The 19,364-nt window shown below is 64.3% G+C and overlaps 2 protein-coding genes across 6 annotated transcripts in view; one reads left to right on the top strand and one right to left on the bottom strand.

The window, feature by feature from the left end:
- EVI5L (ecotropic viral integration site 5 like) overlaps positions 1-10,940 on the top strand; it is a 28,847-nt gene extending 17,907 nt beyond the window's left edge. For 3 of the 4 annotated variants that reach the window (XM_045991958.1, XM_045991960.1, XM_045991957.1), the window contains exons 11-20: positions 3,072-3,125; positions 4,167-4,199; positions 5,313-5,453; positions 6,707-6,835; positions 8,288-8,428; positions 8,510-8,665; positions 8,749-8,895; positions 8,975-9,070; positions 9,165-9,260; positions 9,448-10,940. In XM_045991958.1, coding sequence (XP_045847914.1) covers positions 3,072-3,125; positions 4,167-4,199; positions 5,313-5,453; positions 6,707-6,835; positions 8,288-8,428; positions 8,510-8,665; positions 8,749-8,895; positions 8,975-9,070; positions 9,165-9,260; positions 9,448-9,732 — 1,278 coding nt within the window. In that variant the 3' untranslated portion in view covers positions 9,733-10,940. The remainder of the gene's footprint in view (positions 1-3,071; positions 3,126-4,166; positions 4,200-5,312; positions 5,454-6,706; positions 6,836-8,287; positions 8,429-8,509; positions 8,666-8,748; positions 8,896-8,974; positions 9,071-9,164; positions 9,261-9,447) is intronic. The other variant, XM_045991959.1, reaches the window with a different exon arrangement.
- Positions 10,941-13,732: 2,792 nt separating this feature from the next.
- Positions 13,733-18,518, bottom strand: PRR36 (proline rich 36). Of its 2 annotated transcripts, none has more exons than XM_045989898.1 (6): positions 18,444-18,518; positions 17,610-17,884; positions 17,398-17,497; positions 17,071-17,183; positions 14,758-16,977; positions 13,733-14,567 (listed from the first exon to the last, which is right to left on the bottom strand). In XM_045989898.1, exons 2-6 carry the CDS (start codon positions 17,875-17,877, stop codon positions 14,047-14,049), a joined length of 3,222 nt encoding a protein of 1,073 aa, XP_045845854.1. In that variant the 5' UTR covers positions 17,878-17,884; positions 18,444-18,518; the 3' UTR covers positions 13,733-14,046. The 2 variants fall into 2 exon arrangements, with proteins under 2 accessions (XP_045845854.1, XP_045845856.1); XM_045989900.1 differs by lacking the exon at positions 18,444-18,518 and adding an exon at positions 18,308-18,397.
- Between the last annotated feature and the right edge of the window lie 846 nt (positions 18,519-19,364).

Here is a 19,364-nt window from a genome sequence, read left to right as displayed (position 1 = left end):
GGGCAGAGAAGGTGGATAGGTCCCTGCCCTCCTGAGACCCTCCAGTTACAATGGGGAGATGGTTGGGGAACCCATAGGTACAGAGTATGGACTCCAGAAAGTACTCTGGATAAAAACAGGCCGGAGAGAGGTGGAGCTGACCCCAGGGACGATCGCTCCAGGCCCACGGAGTCAGTGCAAAAGGCCAAGCTGTGGCAGGACTAGAGGAATATCACGAAGACTGCCTCGGTGGGTGGAGCCCTGGGGTCAGGGGCAGGCAGGAGCCAGGTGTGACAGGGGACCCCACCCACTGTGACCCCTCCGACCCTCCAGAGTCTCCTCTCTCTCCTTTCTGCTTTCACCCTTCCACGCGTGATTTTACTTGTTCACGCAACAAGCATTTATTGAGCACCTACTGTGTACCAGAGTCACAGGAGACTGAGCGCCCCCGCCCCCGGTCCAGTGAGAGTGACAGACACAAATACATAACCCCTGGCTTTGTCCTCTTCAGGGACAGAGCCCCACAGCAGCTGGGTCTAGAGTCCCACAGACCAGGATTCAAATCCCAACTCTACCATGGACCAGCCATGTGACCCAGGAAGGTTCACCTCTTTGAGTCTCAGTGTCCCCTTCGGCAAAATGGGGATATGATTTGCTCTGCTGTTCAAATTATTATTATTTATTTCTATTTTTGTTACCATCACCACTATCAACATCTCCACCTCCTTTAGAGAGGGAGGGGCACCTGGAGGGCTCAGTTGGTTACACGTCTGCCTTCAGCTCAGGTCATGATCCCAGGGGCCTGCGATCAAGTCCCATATCCCGCCCCCTGCTCAGTGGGAAGCCTGCTTCTCCCTCTGCTTGCCACTCCCCCTGCTCGTGCTCTCTCTCTCCCTCACAAGTAAATAAAATCTTAAAAAAAAAAAGTTTCTAGAAAGGGAGAGGCAGAATCTAGATTAGAATCCAGGTCACCTGCCACCCATACCTGAAGGGGAAAGAGGCCATCTGTGTCCCGGCCCCGTTTGTAGGTTTTTCAGAAGTAGTTTTGTGTCCCGAGTTTGCAGGCGTTCCCCTTTCTCAGAAATGGTAGCTTGACTGATGCACCAGTCCAAACGTGTGTGCCTGTCCCGCTCATGCACAGTCATGGGCCTGCCCCCATCTGGTGACAGTGAGGACCCAGCAGTAGGTAGGGACACAGGTAGGGACACAGACACTCAGACTACATGCCCCACCTGGAAACTTCTCCTGAGAGGAGCCTGAGAGCCCACAGGCTTAAAGGATCCAGGCAGATGCCTTGTCCCATGGCCCTGCCCTTTGCGCTTTCCCTTACAGCCTATTTCAAAATGGACCTGGAATTCGCTTTAATCAGGTGTGGCAAAGTGACAGATGGGGAGACAACACAGAGACTGCCTTTGAAAGAGGAGTTTATTACTCACAGTTCCCAAAGGGAGGGGGCACGCCCCACCATGCTTGGCCACATGGGGAGGCATCAGAGTGGGTCCGGAGGCAGAGGGCGAGAGGGGCAAAGCATGGGCCAGAGACTTTACTGTGGTCTCCACGGGAAAGACAAGGCTGGGTAGTCGAGTTTGAGTTAAGGCTTGGTTCCTTCGAATAATTTCAGGGAGCTGCAGTCTACAGGGGGTCCCTCGTTGTCTTGGGGGCAATTTAAGGCAGAAAGAACATTGGGCAGGATGGCATGAGGGCGAGGTAGGTGGGTGTAGGCACTGGGTTGGCTGGTTTGCATCTGAAAGGCACATTACTACTGGTTTGCTGTGTCTAGGAATTAGCGAGTCCTGGGCGGGGCAGTCTCTCCAAGACCGGCGGGGTGGCTAAATGTCAGAGCATCAAAATTACAGAAGAAAAAAAAAAAAAAAAAAGCCTGATGTATACTTAGACCCCGTAGTTCTTGCTTATTCCTTGTCTCGTTTTCTCTTTGGAGTAAGCGGGAGAGGGGAGTTGTTACTTGGCCACATCCAACTTCTCGAGGATCTCTGTGCTTACGGAGTGGTGGGTCGAGCCCGAGATGGGGCAAGAGCCATCCAAGAGATCCGGACTCCTGATTCCACATGTGGGGCAGAGACTTGTGCCTGAAACACCTCTAACCCAGGCAAGCTGGGGGGCTCAGACAAGACACTGCCCCCCTCTGACTCAGTTTCCCCATGCATGACATCGATGAATGACTGTGAATCACGTCTGTGATTCTCTGACTGCGGATGCTTCCCGGAAGTGCTCTGGGTGTTTCCATCACCTTCTTCTTCCCGGAAGAATCCGGAAAATGTTCTGTGTGACCCACAGAGAGGCAGCTTCCTCATTAATAATGGATGAATGCGGGGTCTTGGGGCTTCAGGAAGATGGAGGGTCTGGTTGGTCTTCGTTCAGAACACACTTAAGATCCAACCATCTGCACCCGCTCCTTAAAGGGAACATAAGTAGAGACTAAGAAGCGAGGCGTAAATAAACCTCACTTTGCTTCCCAAAGGCCATGGGGAACTTAAAACCACAAATATCTAACCCAAACCCATCTGTCCAGGGGAGAAAGTGAAAAGCAAAGCAAGAGGCCTGTAGAACCCCCGCCAGAGGGACAGCTTCTGAGTCCCCTGACTTTTGGCGGGTCACAGAAACAGCCGTCCAGCTCAAGGAGGCCCGTGGGTTCAGCAAGACCCTCTCCCCGGGATCCTGACTCTGAGGACAGTTCATTCTGGCGCTGGAAGCAAAGCAGTGAGGGGCGGGAACAGATAGGCCCAGAGGAAGGCCTGCCCTTGTAGGAAGTGTCACATTGGCCTCGGACAGGCCCCAGCATGGGCTCCCAGGAGACTCCCCAGGAAGGCAAGGGTGCTGACGGCTGACCCCTGACACACAAGTGCATACCATGAAAGCGATCACTTTAAGTGAACCAAGGTTTTTAAAAAAAAAAAAAATTGAACGGGCCATGATGAGTGGGACTTGGCCCTGTTTTCTGGGATGACTGCCCCAGAGCATTCGATGATGGCTCCATCTTGCCTGGACGCAGCCTGGCCCTTAAGGGGACGGACTTCTGTCTGTCTGGGAGTGGGAGTGGGGTTCTGACACACTTCCCCCCTCTCCCTACATAGAGGCTTCGGACGGAGAACCGGCTCCTGAAACAACGGATCGAGACCCTGGAAAAGGTGAGCACGGCCACCAGCCTGGGGCACCAACTCCCGCAGGACCCAAGCAGGACCCAGCAGCCAGAGGGCCAGCCAGCCCCCTGCCCAGGCCCCACCCTGAACCAGTGGCCCCCCACCAAGAGCCTCCCCGAGATCTGGGCTGCCGTAGAACCAGGGGCATAGGGCAGCTTTGCTTGGGATTGGGTGTGAAATTACAACCCAGTTAACTGCAAACACGGGTCCCTCCTGGGCTGCCTGTGTAAGGGGGAAGGAGGCAGACTGCTGCTTTGACCGATGCACCCCGAATTAGGCCACAGGCTCCCAACCCTGTATTTTGGAGGCCTCACCCTGGAAAGAAAGGGGTGGGGTGGGGGGTTCCACAACCTTGACCCTGGCCCCCGTCCTGTTTTTAAAGATGGGAGTAAAGCCGGGGAGGGGGGCCCCACTTGCCTCTCCTCTCCAACTCCCACTCGGCGCCCCCACTGCCCACAGGGGGGCCTCGATTCTTGCGCCAAAGCCTCAATTCCTTTTTTTTTTAAAAAGATTTTATTTATTTATTTGAAAGAGATCACAAGATCACAAGTAGGCAGAGAGGCAGGCAGAGAGAGAGAGGGGAAAGCAGGCTCCCCGCTGAGCAGAGAGCCCAACGCGGGGCTCGATCCCAGGACCCTGAGATCATGACCTGAGCCGAAGGCAGAGGCTTAACCCACCTAGTCACCCAGGCGCCCCCAAAGCCTCAATTCTTATTCCAACTCCAAGTTAAAATATTCTGCCCCCCCCATCACTGCCACACCCCATCCCGCGGCCTCCTAGAACGGCAGCTCCGGCCCAGACACACGCGTCCCTCTCCAGGACGGAGCTAGCTCTGGCTTTGCTCTTCCTCCGGGTCCTCTCCTGCTGGTTCTTTGGTTCTCTGGTCTCACTCCTCTCTCCCCTGCTTCTAGAGACAGTCCACTGCGTGTTAGTGACAAGTGGTTCTTGTCTGTCTCTCCCCCTCTCCTGTCCCTGCGCCTTCCGCTCTGCCTCCTCCCCCTGTCGCTCGGAACCCCCTCCGCCGGGTAGGAGAGCGCTGCTCTGGCTGATAGGTTAATCCAGGTACTGTAGCTCTTCGTCCCCCCCACCCCATGTCCCTCCTGGTCCCTGCACACCACAGCCAGGACCCGCCTCTTCCCTGGCTGCTGCCAACCCGGGGTGAGGGTGGGCAGAAGGGGGCAGGCTTGGCACCATGCATGGGGGTGGCTGGAGACCGCTTCTCAGGGGAGACAGAGATTTCCCGACGGGGGAAGGAGGGGTGTGCGTGTGAAAGCATGGTGTGTGGGGTAAGTGTGAGTCTCTGTGACTGTCTGTACACGCACGGGGACAGAAAGCCTCCTCCCTCCAGGGGACACGGGTGGGGACCCCGAGGCTCTGTCAGCCACAGGCCCTGGTGTGTGCACTGCGCCGAGCCTCCCAACCACACACACACACACACACACACACACACACACACACACACCCCACCCCTCTGGCCCTTCACCGCTCCGACCTGCAAGGCCTGCCATCTCCTCTCACCTGCTTCTGCTGCTGCTTCTTGAATGGCTTTATCTGGAAGCTTCTGCCCGCCACCTGGTGGCTCCGAGCCTGGAATGGGGGGACCTGGATTGGGTGGGTTGAGGGAATGAGGTAAGGGGAGGTCTTAGCCCCAGGTAGATGGGAGGCCCCAGGATTCAGGATTGGAGAAGGTTCCAGAAGAGCTGTGCTCCACCTCCCAACACTGCCCTGAGGGGTTGGTCCTGAGTCCCTGGGCCTTCCACTGCCTCCAGACCCCCACCTTTGCCAGGGGAGCCCGGCCTCCGCTGTGCCTCCGTCCTAAATAAGGATGGTTTCTCCTCCCCTGGGACAGAGGCTGAGAGCCGGGGGCCAGCAGGGGAAAGAGCTGGCCTCGGCCCCAGCCTGGGATGCCCGTTCTCCATTTCAGCCCCACAGAGCCTGGGCCTGGGGAGGGTGTGTGCCTTCAGGTTCCTCCCCGCGCCCTGTTCCCGCCTGTGCCCCCCCCCAACCCCACAGGCCCAGACCCGGTGGGGCGCCCCATCCCAGGCTCTGAGTGCAGGAGGCCTTGCCCTTGTCCCACCCCACGTCTGCCCTCTCGGGGCCTCCCGAGAGGCGGGCCCGAGGGAGGGCCTGGAGTGTGAGCAGAGGGTCATGGCGTCCGGTCCTCCCTGTGCTCAGGGGCAGGTGACGCGGGCGCAGGAGGCCGAGGAGAACTACGTCATCAAGCGGGAGCTGGCGGTGGTGCGGCAGCAGTGCAGCTCCGCGGCCGAGGACCTGCAGAAGGCCCAGAGCACCATCCGGCAGCTCCAGGAGCAGCAGGTACCGGCGGGGGGTGGGGGGGGGGCGGCTGCACCCCACACCACTGCTCCTGCCTTCCGGATCAGCCCCTACATCCTGGGAGGGGCAGGGGAGGGGAGGAGAAACCCAGAGGGAGTGCAGATTCTGCCCCCCTCCAAGGAAGCGGCCCCACCCCCACCCCCAGGTGATTCCTTAGGGGAGCCCTGGAGTGTCCCCAGGGCCATCAGCCTTCCCCAGGGGCCGGCCATGCAGGGTGGGAGCTAGCATGGGAGACGGTGGGGGGGCCTCCCCACTCCAGACCCCGGCGCTTTGCCCCCAGAAGAGGCTCTGGTCTGTGCCCATCACTCTGATGTGGCAGAGTGGGGGTGTGGGGGCGGCCCGGGTTGTGCTGTGGAGTCAAGACCTCTGCATCCTGGGAGGCGGGCCCTCGGGCCAGAGCACTGTGAAGAGCTCACTTCTCCAGGAGGTGGATTCGGGGTTTTCCTTCAGCTGTACCCAGGCCATCTTCCTTATTTGATGACCTGCCAGCAGCGGCATGGCCCATGGGGAAACCAGGACTGGGCTCATCCCAACCCTGGCGCGATGCCCGCTTCCGGGCCAGGGAGACCTTCTCCTGCCGCCCCCTGAGCTCCAGCCTTTAAGGGCCTCCCTCACCCACCAGCCAGGTCTTCATTGTCGAGCTCAGGCCGCATGCACCCCGCTCCAGGCCCCCATGGGGTACCTTCTGGGCACTGAGCAAGAAAGGGATCCCAGCAGACTTTCCCCATCCCTTCCTGTTTTGAAATGGGGGTGCAATGAGAGGAGGGAGGTGGAGAAAGGGGGGCAGGAGAGCCATAGCCCCGAGCCCCACCCTGCTCCCAACCCCACTGTGTGGTTTGGCACCAACCACAGAGGAGGAAGGGTGCCCAATCCTGGGAACCAGCCACTGGCATCCCTCCGGGGGCAGCCTGAGGCCCTGGAAAGACCCCTTCAGAAGGTCCCTTCATTGTGGCTTTCCCAGGAAAGAGACTAAGCCAGGACACTCCTAGGCACAGAGCATCAGAACCCCCACGATGGGGTTCGGCTCTCTCGTCACAAGGTCAGAAGGCACAGGAAGGGGGTCCAGGGCTGCTTCTCACCTTCCACCCGTGTCCACCCGCAGCCTGAGCCCCTCTGCCAGCCCTGGGGCTTTAGGGGGCGGGGGCAAGGCCCGGGCCCACAGCCAGCTGGCAGGAAGGCTGCTTATCCTTCAGCGGCAGCCTGGGGCCCAGCACAGCCTTCTGCCTGCCCCCCAGGACAACCCGCGCCTCACGGAGGACTTCGTGGCCCACCTGGAGACTGAGCTGGAGCAGTCGAGGCTGCGGGAGACCGAGACGCTGGGGGCTCTGCGAGAGATGCAGGACAAGGTTTTGGACATGGAGAAGGTGCGACTCGGTGGGCAAGTGGGCGGCTGGCTGGGGAGTGGCGGCAAGGGGAGGCAGACGTGCCGGCTGCGCTGTGGGAGGCGCGCGGCCAAGGCCCTGGTCGGGAAGGGGCGGCCAGGCGGACCAGCAGGGCGCCTCAGACCGGCCCCTGCCCTGCTGTCTCCCGAGGAACATAGAGAGCCTCCCTGACCCTCTGGGGCCCTGCTTGCTCCCCCATGCCCGCCAGCAAGGTTCTGGGCCTATGGGGAGCTGGGCCCCTAACCACAGACGCTGCCAAGCCCCGGAGATGCACACACACGTCAGGGCACACACGAAGCAGAATGACTCCTCAAGGGGCACACCTGCCCTCGTGCCCCAGGCCAGCGGTGTGGTGGCGTCCATGAGCTTCCTGGGCAGACAGCCCCACCTGTGTGTGTGTGTCTCCCTCCCTGGGCTCGGGGATGGAGTTGGGAGGGAAGGTCAAGGCCCATCAGGGTTGCTCTCCCCTTCCCCACCCCCAGGGAGATACCACCCAGGGGTTGGACTGGGACCACCCTCTCCTGGAGCCTGCTACCCTGAAGGGGGCCCCAGACCTCCTGGGCCGTCCTCAACTGCTGTCCCTGACTCCCTATTGACTCAGCTCCTGCAAAGCCCCTGGAAGAGAGGTGCTCTGGCCAGCAGGGGGCAGCAGGACCCACTCGCACAAGGCAGGAACCAGGCCTCACTCCTCTCAAGCCGGGGCTATTTGGGGTGCCCTCCCAGGTGGGGTGTCTCTGCCCCATCCATGGGCTTCTCAGTCCCCATCAGCCGACCCAGAGCTGGGCTTCCCTCCCACCTGCCTCCACATCAAAGAGAAATAAGGCCCAGGAGATCCTGCCGCCAACACCACCCCACAACAACGCCCACACTCAAACAAGGGTCAGTGAGGACCTCCAGCAGCAAGCCAGAGTCCTATCCAAGAGGCTGGAGCACAAGTCCCTCATCATGGAGCCCTTGGAACGCTGGGCCCCGGGCCTAAGCTGGCCCTCAGCCTGTTCCCGAGGAAGGGGCTGCCTAGCCTGGGGTCTGACGGGGCAAGGAGCAGCGAGAGGGAGGGGCCACCCATCATCTCAGCTGCTGCTGGGGCCGGTCCCAAGTGTGATCATGGGCCCCAGGGGGCGGATCTCAGGTTCCCAGGATGGGGAGACACCCACCTTTGCCATCCTGCCAGCAGTAACATTTACGGAGAATGCTGGCGTCGGGGGGTCACCCTGAGACAGTCCAGTGAGAGCAGGCGCTCTGGACACCCCTTCTGCAGGCCGAACTTCTGAGGCTCTCTCCCCGGGCCGCATGGGTGTCTCCTGGGGTGCCAGGAGCACGGTCTCCCCGCGGGGTGCCCAAGGTGGGGCTCAGAGGAGACGTGTCAAAGGGGTCTCTGTCGGGGCCGCCTGGCCGCGCAGCTGCCCCGGGCTCTGACCCCCTTTCGCCCTGCAGAGGAACAGCTCGCTGCCGGACGAGAACAACGTGGCGCGGCTGCAGGAGGAGCTGAAGGCGGTCAAGGTGCGGGAGGGCGAGGCCGTGGCCTCGGCGCGGGAGCTGAAGCTGCAGCTCCAGGAGCTGTCGGACACCTGGCAGGTGAGGGCCCCGGCCCGGCGCGCCCGGAGCGGCCCGCGCGGCCCTCGCGGCTGCAGACGGACCGCCCCCCTCTCCCCCCAGGCCCACCTGTCCCGCGGCGGCCGCTGGAAGGAGTCCCCGCGGAAGCTGGTCCTGGGCGAGCTGCAGGACGAGCTGATGAGCGTGCGTCTGCGCGAGGCCCAGGCCCTGGCCGAGGGTCGCGAGCTGCGGCAGCGCGTGGTGGAACTCGAGACGCAGGTGGGCCCGGGCGCCCCTCGCGGGGGGGGGGGGGGGCGGGCGGCCCGCGCGGGGTCCAGGCCGTGACGCCCGCCCGCCCCCAGGACCACATCCACCGCAACCTGCTGAACCGCGTGGAGGCGGAGCGCGCGGCGCTTCAGGAGAAGCTGCAGTACCTGGCGGCGCAGAACAAGGGGCTGCAGACGCAGCTCAGCGAGAGCCGCCGCAAGCAGGCCGAGGCCGAGTGCAAGGTGCGCCCCCGCCCGCCGCCCCGGCCCGGCCCCCTGCGCGCCGCGCCCCTTGACCCGCCCTCGCCCCCTCTGCCCCCAGAGCAAGGAGGAGGTGATGGCCGTGCGCCTGCGGGAGGCGGACAGCATGGCGGCGGTGGCCGAGATGCGCCAGCGCATCGCGGAGCTGGAGATCCAGGTGAGCTGCGCGGGGCCGGGGCGGGGGGGCGGGGGGACGGGGGGGGCGGGCGGGCCCCGCCCTGACCCGCCGTGACCTGGCCCCCGCCCCGCAGAGGGAGGAGGGCCGCATCCAGGGCCAACTGAACCACTCGGACTCGTCGCAGTACATCCGCGAGCTCAAGGACCAGATCGAGGAGCTGAAGGCGGAGGTGAGCGCAGGCTGGCCGCGGGAGGGGCGGAAACCCTGCGTGTGCCCGCCCCCCCCCCCGCGGGGCAGGGGCTGTTGGCGCCGGCGGGGAGGGCGGCGGGGTGGCGGGAGGAGCCGCGGGGCGGCGGGGTTCTGTCCGCGGGGGGCGCGGCGGGGCGGGCCTTCAGCGCACGGGTTCCCCGCCCCAGGTGCGGCTGCTGAAGGGCCCGCCGCCCTTCGAGGACCCGCTGGCCTTCGACGGGCTGGGCCTGGCGCGGCACCTGGATGAGGACTCGCTGCCGTCGTCGGACGAGGAGCTGCTAGGGGTGGGCGTGGGCGTGGGCGCGGCGCTGCAGGACGCGCTCTACCCGCTGTCCCCGCGCGACGCGCGCTTCTTTCGTCGTCTGGAGCGGCCGGCCAAGGACAGCGAGGGCAGCTCAGACAGCGACGCGGATGAGCTGGCCGCGCCCTATAGCCAGGGCCTGGACAACTGAGGCCGTCCGTGCCCTGCGTGCTGGAGCCAGGGGGGCCCCCACCTGACGAACTCCACGCCCTCCGTGGTCCCGCCCACCGGAGGGCTCGGCCCAGAGCAGCGGGGCGCAGAGGGTCGGGCCGCGGTCTGAGGATCCTCAGGGTTCCCCCAGCAGGCCTACTCTCCCCAGCAGTGTTATACATCTTGATCTGTACCCCTCCAGCCCGGCTCCCTGGAGGGTCTGCCCCTCTTAACAGCCAGGGCAGGGAATGACCCAGAGGTCCCAGAACTGGATGAGCAGGAAGCTCCCTCCTCCCAGCAGTCTCCCTTCTGGGACAAGGATGGTCCTGCTGGGAAGGGCCCGGGAGCTCAAGGAGGCCTAAGGAAGAAGGGGCCGCTCTGGGCTGGACGTCACCACCCCGTGATGCCCCTGGGGACCGTTGGCGGCTGGGCACAGATGGCCAGGCTGGGCTTTCCTGCCTGGTGCGGGCATCATGGCCCCTGCAGCAGAAACCAAAGTCCCCCCTACTGTACGCAGAGCCAGCCGGGGTGCGAGTGGACAGCAGCAACCAGCCCAGACCTGGGCAGTGTCTGTCCCTGCCTCTTGGGGGTCAGAGCAGCTGCAAGGAAGTGAAGAGACCCCCTTTCCCCGGCACCCCACATCTTCCTTTTGGAACACTCCCATCACCTTGTCTTGGCCAACGATGGAGGGGCTCCCCCACCCAAGCTAATCTGCTCTCCAAGTGGTCCCCGGCCTCCCCATCCCTTCTTCCTTTCCCGTGTCCCTGGCCTCACCCTCTGGCCAAGGCCAGGCCCCAGGGGGAGGAGCCTTTCCAGTGGCATTACCTCCCCTCGGCTGCTCATGGTGGTCCCGTGGTCTCTGCAGAGTCAGAGCCGAGAACGGTGCCAAAGTCCAACGATGCCCCCAGCCCCTTGCCCCCAGGGCCTTGTGACCTTCGGGCCTGACCCTGTCGGTGCTCCTGGAGCCTGGAGCAGCATCAAAAGCAATCTCCCTGGCGCTTCCTGGGGTGGGGATCCATGCCCAGTTACCCCTTTCCGGTCGCCCGCTCCTCAGTGTTAAGAAAGCCTGGGGACTAGGGTGGGCATCCGAGGGGCTCTCCCGTGTGCCCCCCACACTGCCCACCGCCATTTTGCACACTGCCTGTTCACACTCCACATGTCGCCCAGGCGGGAAAGATGGAAAATAAAGTGTATTTACACAGTCACAGACAAGGGCACGGCATGCCTGGGGGAACGGCGAGCCGCTGTGAGTCCCCAGCTCCTTGTCCCGAAAAGCGGTGCAAAGGGGACCAGAAGGTCCTTGCCTATGGGAGCCTCCCACGGTCTAAGGGAATCAGAGGCAGGGGGCCCAGCAGGCCAGCAGGGATACCAAAGAGGCTGCCCAGCTTGGTGGGGCAGCATGGGAGAGAAAAGGGCAGGCGCTGGTTCGGTGTGAACAAAAGGTTAGGGGTTGGGGGGACCTGATGGGGGGGATAAGTCACAAAGGACTTCAGATCTCAGGCTGACACATGGACCGTTACGGCATGCCCATTTTCGAAAGGGCGGCTCTGGAGATGGTGGGAGTGAGGAGGTATTGGGTGGGAGGCATGATTTTTCACCCGATCAAGTTAGCCTGTGCCTCCCCTGAGAGACCTGCAGGAATGTGGGGGCACAAGGCTTCAGGAAGATACGGGATCTGATTGGTGTTCATTCTGCTCACACTTCCGGAGACCTTCGGGGTCCTCTGCCCTGCACCTAACTGAGGAGTCCCCAGTGTAGTAGAGACACAATGGCATGGGGCTGGGGACTGAGCCTGCTGACTAGTGGGGTAACTGCCCAAAAGAATCAAGGAAGGCTTCCTGGAAGGTGGGGGTGGCAGGTGGAGTCATCTCCAAAGACAAAAGCAGAGAGCAAGACTTGGCGGGTCAGCAGGATGCCATCGAAGGAAGTGGGCAGGGCCAGAATTAGTGCTCTGAACTGAGGGCACCGGGGAGCCATGGAGAGCTTAGGTGGGAGAGGGGGCACCATCAGATGGACCACAGTGTTGGGGGTCTGTCGGGAAGCCAGGACAGAACTCCCAATAGCTGGGCAGTAGAGACAGTGAGTAGGGGCTCCTCTGAGGGAAGGAGGCCCAAAGAGGCAGAGCCCTTTGTGGGGTTCTCCATGGAGAGGCAGAGTTGGGGGATGAGTAGCAGGAGAGCCAGGGATGGCAAAGAAAGGCTTCCCAGGAGGAGACTCTTAGTTGGGTTCAGGGAGATGCCAGCCAGGCCCTGCCCTCTGCACCCAAAGTGCCCCCACCCAGAGTGGACTGATACCTGCCAGCAGCAAGGCATGATGCTGGTTCTGTACCAGGACGGCCAAGTCCCACGCACTGACCCATCGCCCAGCCATTGTGTGTCCCCCCACCATTCCCATCATACAGACTGAACGTTGAGAGCCCCAACAGTTGCTGTCTCTTCTGCTCCCACAGGTAATTCTACCCCAGCTGGCTCCCCAGGAAAGGGCAGGGCCCCAGAGGGGAATGTCTGAGGTTCTGCCCTGCTCCATCTCAGGGGCTGGTCTTGATGCCCTGGCTGCCCAGCACGTCAGGATTCAGCCCCTAGCATCTGGAAACAAGGACACCTGGGTCCTTGCAGGGCCCTCTGGTTTGCCACTGAACTCCAACCTTGAGTGAGGGAGCAGCCTGCCCCCCCCCCACCCATATACATTGGCCCTCAGGGCGGAGGTGCACCGTCCCACTGGGAGAAGGTAGATTTTGTTCTAGGATTCCAGGCTGACATCGGGGGTGAGGACAGGCAGGACTTGGTGATCTGTGCCTGACAGGACAACAGGGGTTGGGTCTGGGGGCAGAGACCGGGCTGAGGGTTCAACACGGCCCTGCTCTGTCCTTTCACCTGCTCCATTTGTGGTCCCCACCAGGCCTGCATCATACTTGCTGTAATGCAGGAGACCCTCAGGGAGAAAAGGCCCGGGGGCCGCATTTTCGGTCCCACTACTTGGGAAGAAGGGCCTGGGTGGTGTAGAGGAGTCTAGGGTCAGGGTGACTCAGCTCCGAGAAGGAGGACAGGAAATTCTGATAGGGAGACAGGTGAAAACAGACTGACTTTGTTGAGGACCCTTGCTGTGGGCACAGGCCAGGATGCCTGGCTGGAGGAGCTTGAGAAGGGCATCCTGAGATGGAGGGAAAGAGGAGGCCCATGCGCTGGGAGGCACAAAGGGGCATGGTGAGAGCACCTGAGGAGGGAGAGGCAATACAAAGCCTTCTTGGTCTCCCACCCAGCCTTGGGGAGAGGCTGCTCCTTCCCCGCAGAACCCTCTCCGCACAGTGGGCTGGCAGGGGCAAGGAATCCTCGGTGCCGCCTGACCCAGGAGGACCCTGTACTCTACACCAGGCCTTCTTAAGGGGCCCTGGGCCCACCTGCAGACCTACCTTCTGCGTTGGAGCCTCCTCAGTGAGCAGAGCGCGGTGCACCCTGGATTGGGTTGGGCTGGGAGCGCTCTGGAGACAGCCAAGATGGCCCTCAGGTCTTCAGCGACCCCTCCCTCCCTTGGGCACTCCCGGGGCGCGCACTGTGAGAAGGGGGCCTCAGGAAGGGACGCCTTGCCCTCGTCCCAGACCTGGACGAGCCGTTCCCACATGTCTTTCTCCTGTCGACAAGAGATGCCGGCTCCCTTAGGGGAGTGTTGGAAGAGTTTCGGTAGTTCAGCCATGCCCGGCACGCATCGCTCATGCACTCGATCTCGCAGTATCAATGGGCCGCTCCTGCGCCTAATGTTGCCACCGCAAATCTCACAGGAAAAAAGCCCAGGTCCACGCACGTGCGTGGGGGCGCCGCACTGGACCGCGGGGACTCAGCAGCACCAGGTCCCATCCCAGCCCTGCCTCACGCACCCGCGCCTTCACAGAGAAAAGGCACCGCTGCGTTGTGTGCGAGAGACCCTCAGCCAGAACTACTACGCGCTCGTGCCCTGCCACCCCGCGCTGCCCCCCCCCCTTCGGCGACCGCGAAGCGCACAGGCTGCAGGGTCCCGCCTTTATTGCAAACTCCGGGAGCACGCGCTAGACAATACTCAGGACATGGGGTGGGGCCTAGACCAGGGAGGGGGCGGGGCTCGAGGGGAGCGGGAGGGAGTTCAGGCCACCGGGCCGGGCTCGAGGGGGAAGACCTTGGCCAGAGGCGTGGGTGGGACGCGAGCCTGGCCCCAAATCTAGGCCTCCAGGGGCTACGTCCAATCCATCCGGGGCCAGACTCCCGGAAGAGGGCAGCCGGGCAGCCTAAGACAGAGAGGCATAACCAGAGAGAAGGGGTGTCGTGGGCGGGGCTAAGGGTCTGGCTCAGTGGAAGGTCTCCACCTCCACCACCGTCCAGTCACCCTGCGGGGAAGCCACGTCGTCCGGGGAGAAGCTGGTGACCGAGGTGATGCTGGCGCGGGACTCGTCCAGGGGAGACAACAGTTCAGCCCAGCGGCCCAGTTCGGCGTCGCTGAGCGCAGTCCGGGCGCCCCCCGCGACGCCACCAGCTCCCGCGCCCCCTGGGCCGCCGCCGCCGCCGCCGCCGCCGCCGGCAGCACCCTCAGCCGCAGCTAGCAGCAGCGTCCGGCTCAGCAGGTGCTGCACGACGCTCGCCTGCAGCGCCCCCAGCGGCAGCTCGCCCAGGCGCGCCGGCTTCGCGCCACGCGAGGCCGCCGCCGCGCCTGCTCCAGCTACCACCTTCCCGCTACCCGCGCCGGCGCCGGGCCCCGCATCCAGCGCGCCTGGGGCGGGGGGCGCCGACTCGGGCCCCTCAGCCTCGTAGATGGTACACAGGCCGTCAGCGGAGCCCGAGCCGGCAGCGGGAGGCCAAGGCAGGGACGCTCCTGCGAGGAGAGATGCCAGGCTGGGCCTAAGGGGCGGGAAGCGCGGCTCCCGCCACAAGGCCCCGCCCCTCGCCTCGGTCCCGCCCCAGACCCAAGTGTCCCGTCGGTGAGCTGGACACCCTGGCCTCCCACCCCGCCCCCCGCCCCCCTCGCCCCTCCCACAGCTCGGCGGGATCTAGGGGCCGCTTACCTGGGGTGCTGCGGGCGGCCAGCGGCGGAGCGGGACCTCGGCTCCAGGAGGCCGGGTGGCAGGCGGCGAGCTCCGCATCCGCGGGCGGGGAGGCCGTGGCGCCGCCCTCGGGCCCACTGTCGTAGCCGCGCAGCTCCTCCGGCGTGCTGGTGGCGCTGCTGCTGTGGCCCGCCAGATCCGGGCCACTCAGCGTGCTGGACGGGCTGCGCGAGGGCGGTGGCGGCGGAGCCGGGGCCAGCGCCAGGGTCAGCCGTGGGCCCGGGATCGGGGCATCCGGACCTGGGGTCGGGGGGCGGCGAGGGGCCTGCAGAGGGGGTGAGTGCGGGGGAGAGGGAGGGACTTGCAGAGGGGGCAGGGCTAGGGAAGGTGGAGTCTGATGAGGGGGCGTGGCCAGAGAGGGAGGGGCCTGCAAAGGGAGAAGAGAGGCCTGTAGAGGAGGCAAGGCCAGGGAAGGTGGAGCCTGAGGAGGCGTGGCCAGGGGAGAGGGCGTGGCCTGCAAAGGGAGAGTCGGGGTCTGCAGAGGAGGTAAGGCCAGGGAAGGTGGAGCCTGCGGAGACGGTGTGGCCAGGGGAGAGGGAGGGGCCCGAGGAGAGGGCGTGGCCACGGGAGAGGGTGGGGCCCGCGGAGAGGGCGTGGCCAAGGGAGAGGGAGGGGGCCGCGGGGAGGGCGGGGTCACAGGAGAGGGAGGGGCCCGCGGAGAGGGTGAGGCAGGGGGAGAAGGAGGAGCCTGAAGAGGAGGCAAAGCCAGGGATGGTGGAGCCTGGGGAGGGGGTATGGCCAAGGGAGAGGAAGGGTCATGCAAAGGGAGTGATACCGGAGAGAGTGGGGCCTGCAGAGGTGGTGGGGCCTGAACAGGGAGCAAGCTCGGAGAGGGAATAGCCTGCACAGGGGGTGTGGCCAGAGACACTGCAGTTTGTTGAGGAGTGGTGGTTAGGGAAGAGGGTGGGGCCTGCGGAGGTGGTGAGGCCAGAGAAGGTGGGGCCTGTGTAGGGAGCCGAGTCGAAGAGGGGGTGGCCTGTAGATGGGGTGTGGCCAGAGGAGGTGGGGTCTGTGGAGTGGGCATGGCCAGGGTAGAGGGTGCAGCCTGCAGAGATGGTGAGGCCGAGGGATATGGAGAGCACAGAGGAGGAGGACCCTGTGAAGAGAACGTGGTCAGAGGACAGGGAGAGGCTTGCAGAGGGTAAGTGGCCGGAGAGGTGTCCTGTGTGGGAGGCGTGGTCACTGTATAGGGCGTGGCCTCAAGAGAGGGAGGAGATAGGGAAGGACTGGCCAGTGGAGGGGTAGTAGTCAAAGTGGAAAGGCCCTGCAGAGGGGATGTGGCTTGGGGAGAGGGCAGGTTTAGCAGAGATGTTGCTTGAGTAAGAGGGGCTTGGAGTGGGGTCTTGCTTGGTGGTCCAGGAGCCAACAAAGGAGATGTGGCCAAGGGAGAGGGAATCAGAAGAGGCGGCAGAGCGGGAGAAGCCTGGGTTGGGGGCATACTCTGCAGAGGGGGTGACAGCGATGGAGAGAATGAAGCCAGAGAAGTGTTCGTGGGAGAGGAGGATGCCTCCAAAACGGAGGTACCCAGGTGTGTGGGTGGGTCTTGCAAAGGAGGTGTGGCCGGCGGAGAGGGGAGGGTCTGAGGAGGGAGTGGAGCAGGGGGAGGAGGGGCTAGTGAAAGAGGCGTGGCCAAAGGGCCGGTCGCGGATTGAGAAGGGGGCGTGGTCGGTGGAGAGGGAGGGAGCGTGGCAGGCAGGGGAGTGCCTGTGATATGAGGAGGCGGTGCCAGCTGTGCCGTCGAACCCGGCGGAGAGGGTGTGGCTAAAGGAGGAGAAAGGCCCTGCGCAGGGGTTGCGCCCTTCCTTGGGGGTGTGGACTGGCGGGGGCGCAGAACCTGCACCCCTTTCGTCTTGGGCGGCGAAGGATGCCCCAGAGCTCGAGGTGTTCCACCCGGCGAGGCCCCAGAGCGGGCGGGAGAGGACAGAGGAGTGGCGCTGGAGCCCAAGGGGCGCGAGGCTGGCTTCTGGAGGCTTCCGCCGGCGCCGGGTCGCCTCCTGGCGGCGGGGCTCGGCTCTGCGGTACCATGCTGCGGGGCACTGCTCACTGATTTCCTGGGAGCCTCGGTCGGAGGCCGCGGCCGGGCACTGGGAGCTGCCCGAGGGAGACCGACTTCAGCGCCTGCAGCCCGAGACCTACGGGAGGTGGCTGGGGAAGGGGCGCCTGGGGAGGGCCCAGAAGAGTCTGGGGACAAAGCAGAAGGTGGGAAGGTCAGAGATACTTTAGGGCTCGTCCCCTTCACTGCCCAGGAACCCCGCTCCTCCCCAGGCCACGTACCTCTCCGTGCCCCGGCGCTCAGCGCGCTCCTTCTGGGGGTTTCTGGGGCTTTTCCTCTGTTCACGGGTTCCTCAGCTGGGGGACGAAGCCCCTTCTGTGCAAGAGAGCCTAGCCTAGGGACAGGAGTGGCCAACCTCAGTACAGACCTCCTTGTTTTCTCCCAAGTCTACATTTTCTCATTTACGCCCTCTCTGCGGACCAATAATGGCTTTCATTCAACTTGCACCCAGTGACCTGCAAATGCTCCCACTCCCCAATTCACATGTAAAATTAAGTTTCCAGATAGTGACACTAACCCTTACCAAAGGGACTGGGGAGGCATTTTACCTGGTGGTCCCGCTGGCACGTCCCGGGCTGGAGATAGAGCCTGGGCCTGGGGTCTTGGCAGAGGCCCGCTCCCCTCTCCCAGCAGCTGGGGGCCTGGAGGCTGTGGGGAGAAGGCCAAGTCAAGGCGGTGCCCCAGGAAGGAAGGGGAGACTGGAGCCTTAGAAAGGGGGGCAGGAAGATAGGATCTGAATGGGGAAAAGATGGTGGGGTACCTGGACTCCGGGGGCCGGTCCCAGCGCTCTGTGTTTGTCCCACCCGGGGACCAGCCTCCGGAAGGGCGGCTGCCCGGATACCGCCGGATCGCTCAGCCAGGGGCCCTCTCCCCGCAGCTCCCGCTGCTCCCAGGACGCGGAGAGCCGCGCTGGTTACTGGAGGAGGAGGTCGAGGAGACCCTGGGGGCCTGGGGGTAGGAAGGCCTGGAGGGCGAGAAGCCGGCGTCCGCGTGGCGGCCCCTGACCTGCCCTTGTCCCTCTTGTCCATCCCGCACCTGGTGAGGAGACAGACGGATGGATCAGCATCTCGGCTCCTGCACTGCTATGCTGCCCGCAGGGACCCTGGTCCTGGTCCCTCGCTGCCCCTTCCCCGGCGTTGTCACCCATGGGCGCCCAAAACTCGGCCTCGATCCACTTCCTTCCCACGCACACACCCACTCACCCACCCACCCGCCCAGCTGCTCAGGATTGTCCCTTAGTCCCAACCCCGCCGCCTTCCTCCAAAGCTGAAGCCCCAGCCCGCCCGCCTCTGCTCGCTTTCAGGACTCGAGACCCACGCCCCCACCCCTCGCCCTTCAGGACCCGGACCACCAGCCTCGGGGACAGGGCGCAGCTATAAGCTCCAGCTAAGGGGGACGGGAGCGCACGCCCGGGTCCCCTCGCCAGCCCCCCAGGGCCTTCCCCGAGGATGCGGGCACCTGCTAGGAGGAGGAGCGGCCTCAGCGGCCCGCGATGGGGCTCGGGGAGACAAAGAGCCGCGTCCGGAGCGCGTCCCCCTCCCCCAGCCGGGCCCTGGTCCGCGCCGCCCGCTCCACCTGCTCGCGCCGCGCTCACCTCGGGCTCCGGCCGCCCGCCTCTCCACGCCGGGTCGTCTGGGGTGGGGCCGGGCGGGAGCGCCGGGGCTGCGGCGGGCGGGCGGGCGAGGGGAGGGGGCTGCGGGCGGTGGCGCCGGGAGCCGGGCCCGCCCCTCCGCCGCCGACGGGAGACGGGGGCGCGCGCGCTCAATCCAGACCCGGGAGGCGGCGGGCGGGAGCGCGCCGGGGGCGGCGGGGAGAGGCGCTGTGGAAGGAGGCGCGGCTTCTCGGCTCCCGAGCCGGAGGGCCCGGGATTCCCAGCCGCAGGGGCTTCGGCGGAATCCCTTGGGGGTCCCGGCAGGGCCTAGCCCCTTCCTCCAGACACACACACCTGCCCCGGCCCTCCCCACCCCAACCACCTGGCGACCGAGGCCCGCCTGGACGCGGATAGGCTGGGCCCTGACAACCAGGGGGCGGGAGCATCGTGCCTTGTGCCCATTCAACCAATCCGGCCCTCAGGGTCCCTGTCCCTGTCCTCGCCTTCGCAACCGCGCGACCGCGGAGGCCCGGCCCCCCAGGATCCTTGGGGGCCTCGGCCCCTCTCCTATCCAAGACTTTTCCCAGACCCCAGAAAAACCCTAACTGGTTGGGGGGTGGGGGCGGACTACGGAGAGAATACAGTCCTGGAAGTTTAGGGGTAGATTCGGATTTGGGGGAACACAAGAAGAAAGGAACGATGGAGAGGGGGAGACAGGACTGTGAGAGGTGATCCAGCCTTTGGCAGGGCAGAGCACCACCCCTCTCCACACCCTCCTGTCATATGAAAAAGCGAAGTCAAGTCAGCAGAGCCGAGCTTTGGGGTGGGGGTGGGGGTGGCAGGCAGATACAAGATTGGGAATGGGGTGGAAGTGTGGAAGGGGTCAAAACTGGTGCAGAAGGAGCAGAGCCGATCCTGGCCGAG

The sequence above is a fragment of the Meles meles genome, chromosome 20, assembly GCF_922984935.1.
Source record: "Meles meles chromosome 20, mMelMel3.1 paternal haplotype, whole genome shotgun sequence".
Taxonomy (NCBI): Eukaryota; Metazoa; Chordata; class Mammalia; order Carnivora; family Mustelidae; genus Meles; species Meles meles.
The sequence above is the reverse complement of the archived record's forward strand: the minus strand, read 5'-3'. Positions and strand labels throughout refer to the sequence as shown.

Excerpts from the sequence above, each read along its gene's own strand:
- PRR36 (XM_045989898.1), bottom strand. The coding sequence starts at position 17,877 with ATGGACAAGAGGGACAAGGGCAGGTCAGGGGCCGCCACGCGGACGCCG. Across the intron at positions 17,184-17,397 it reads CGTGCCAGCGGGACCACCAG|GCTAGGCTCTCTTGCACAGA; the intron begins GTAAAATGCCTC and ends TCCTGTCCCTAG. Across the intron at positions 16,978-17,070 it reads GAGCGCCGGGGCACGGAGAG|ACTCTTCTGGGCCCTCCCCA; the intron begins GTACGTGGCCTG and ends CTTTGTCCCCAG.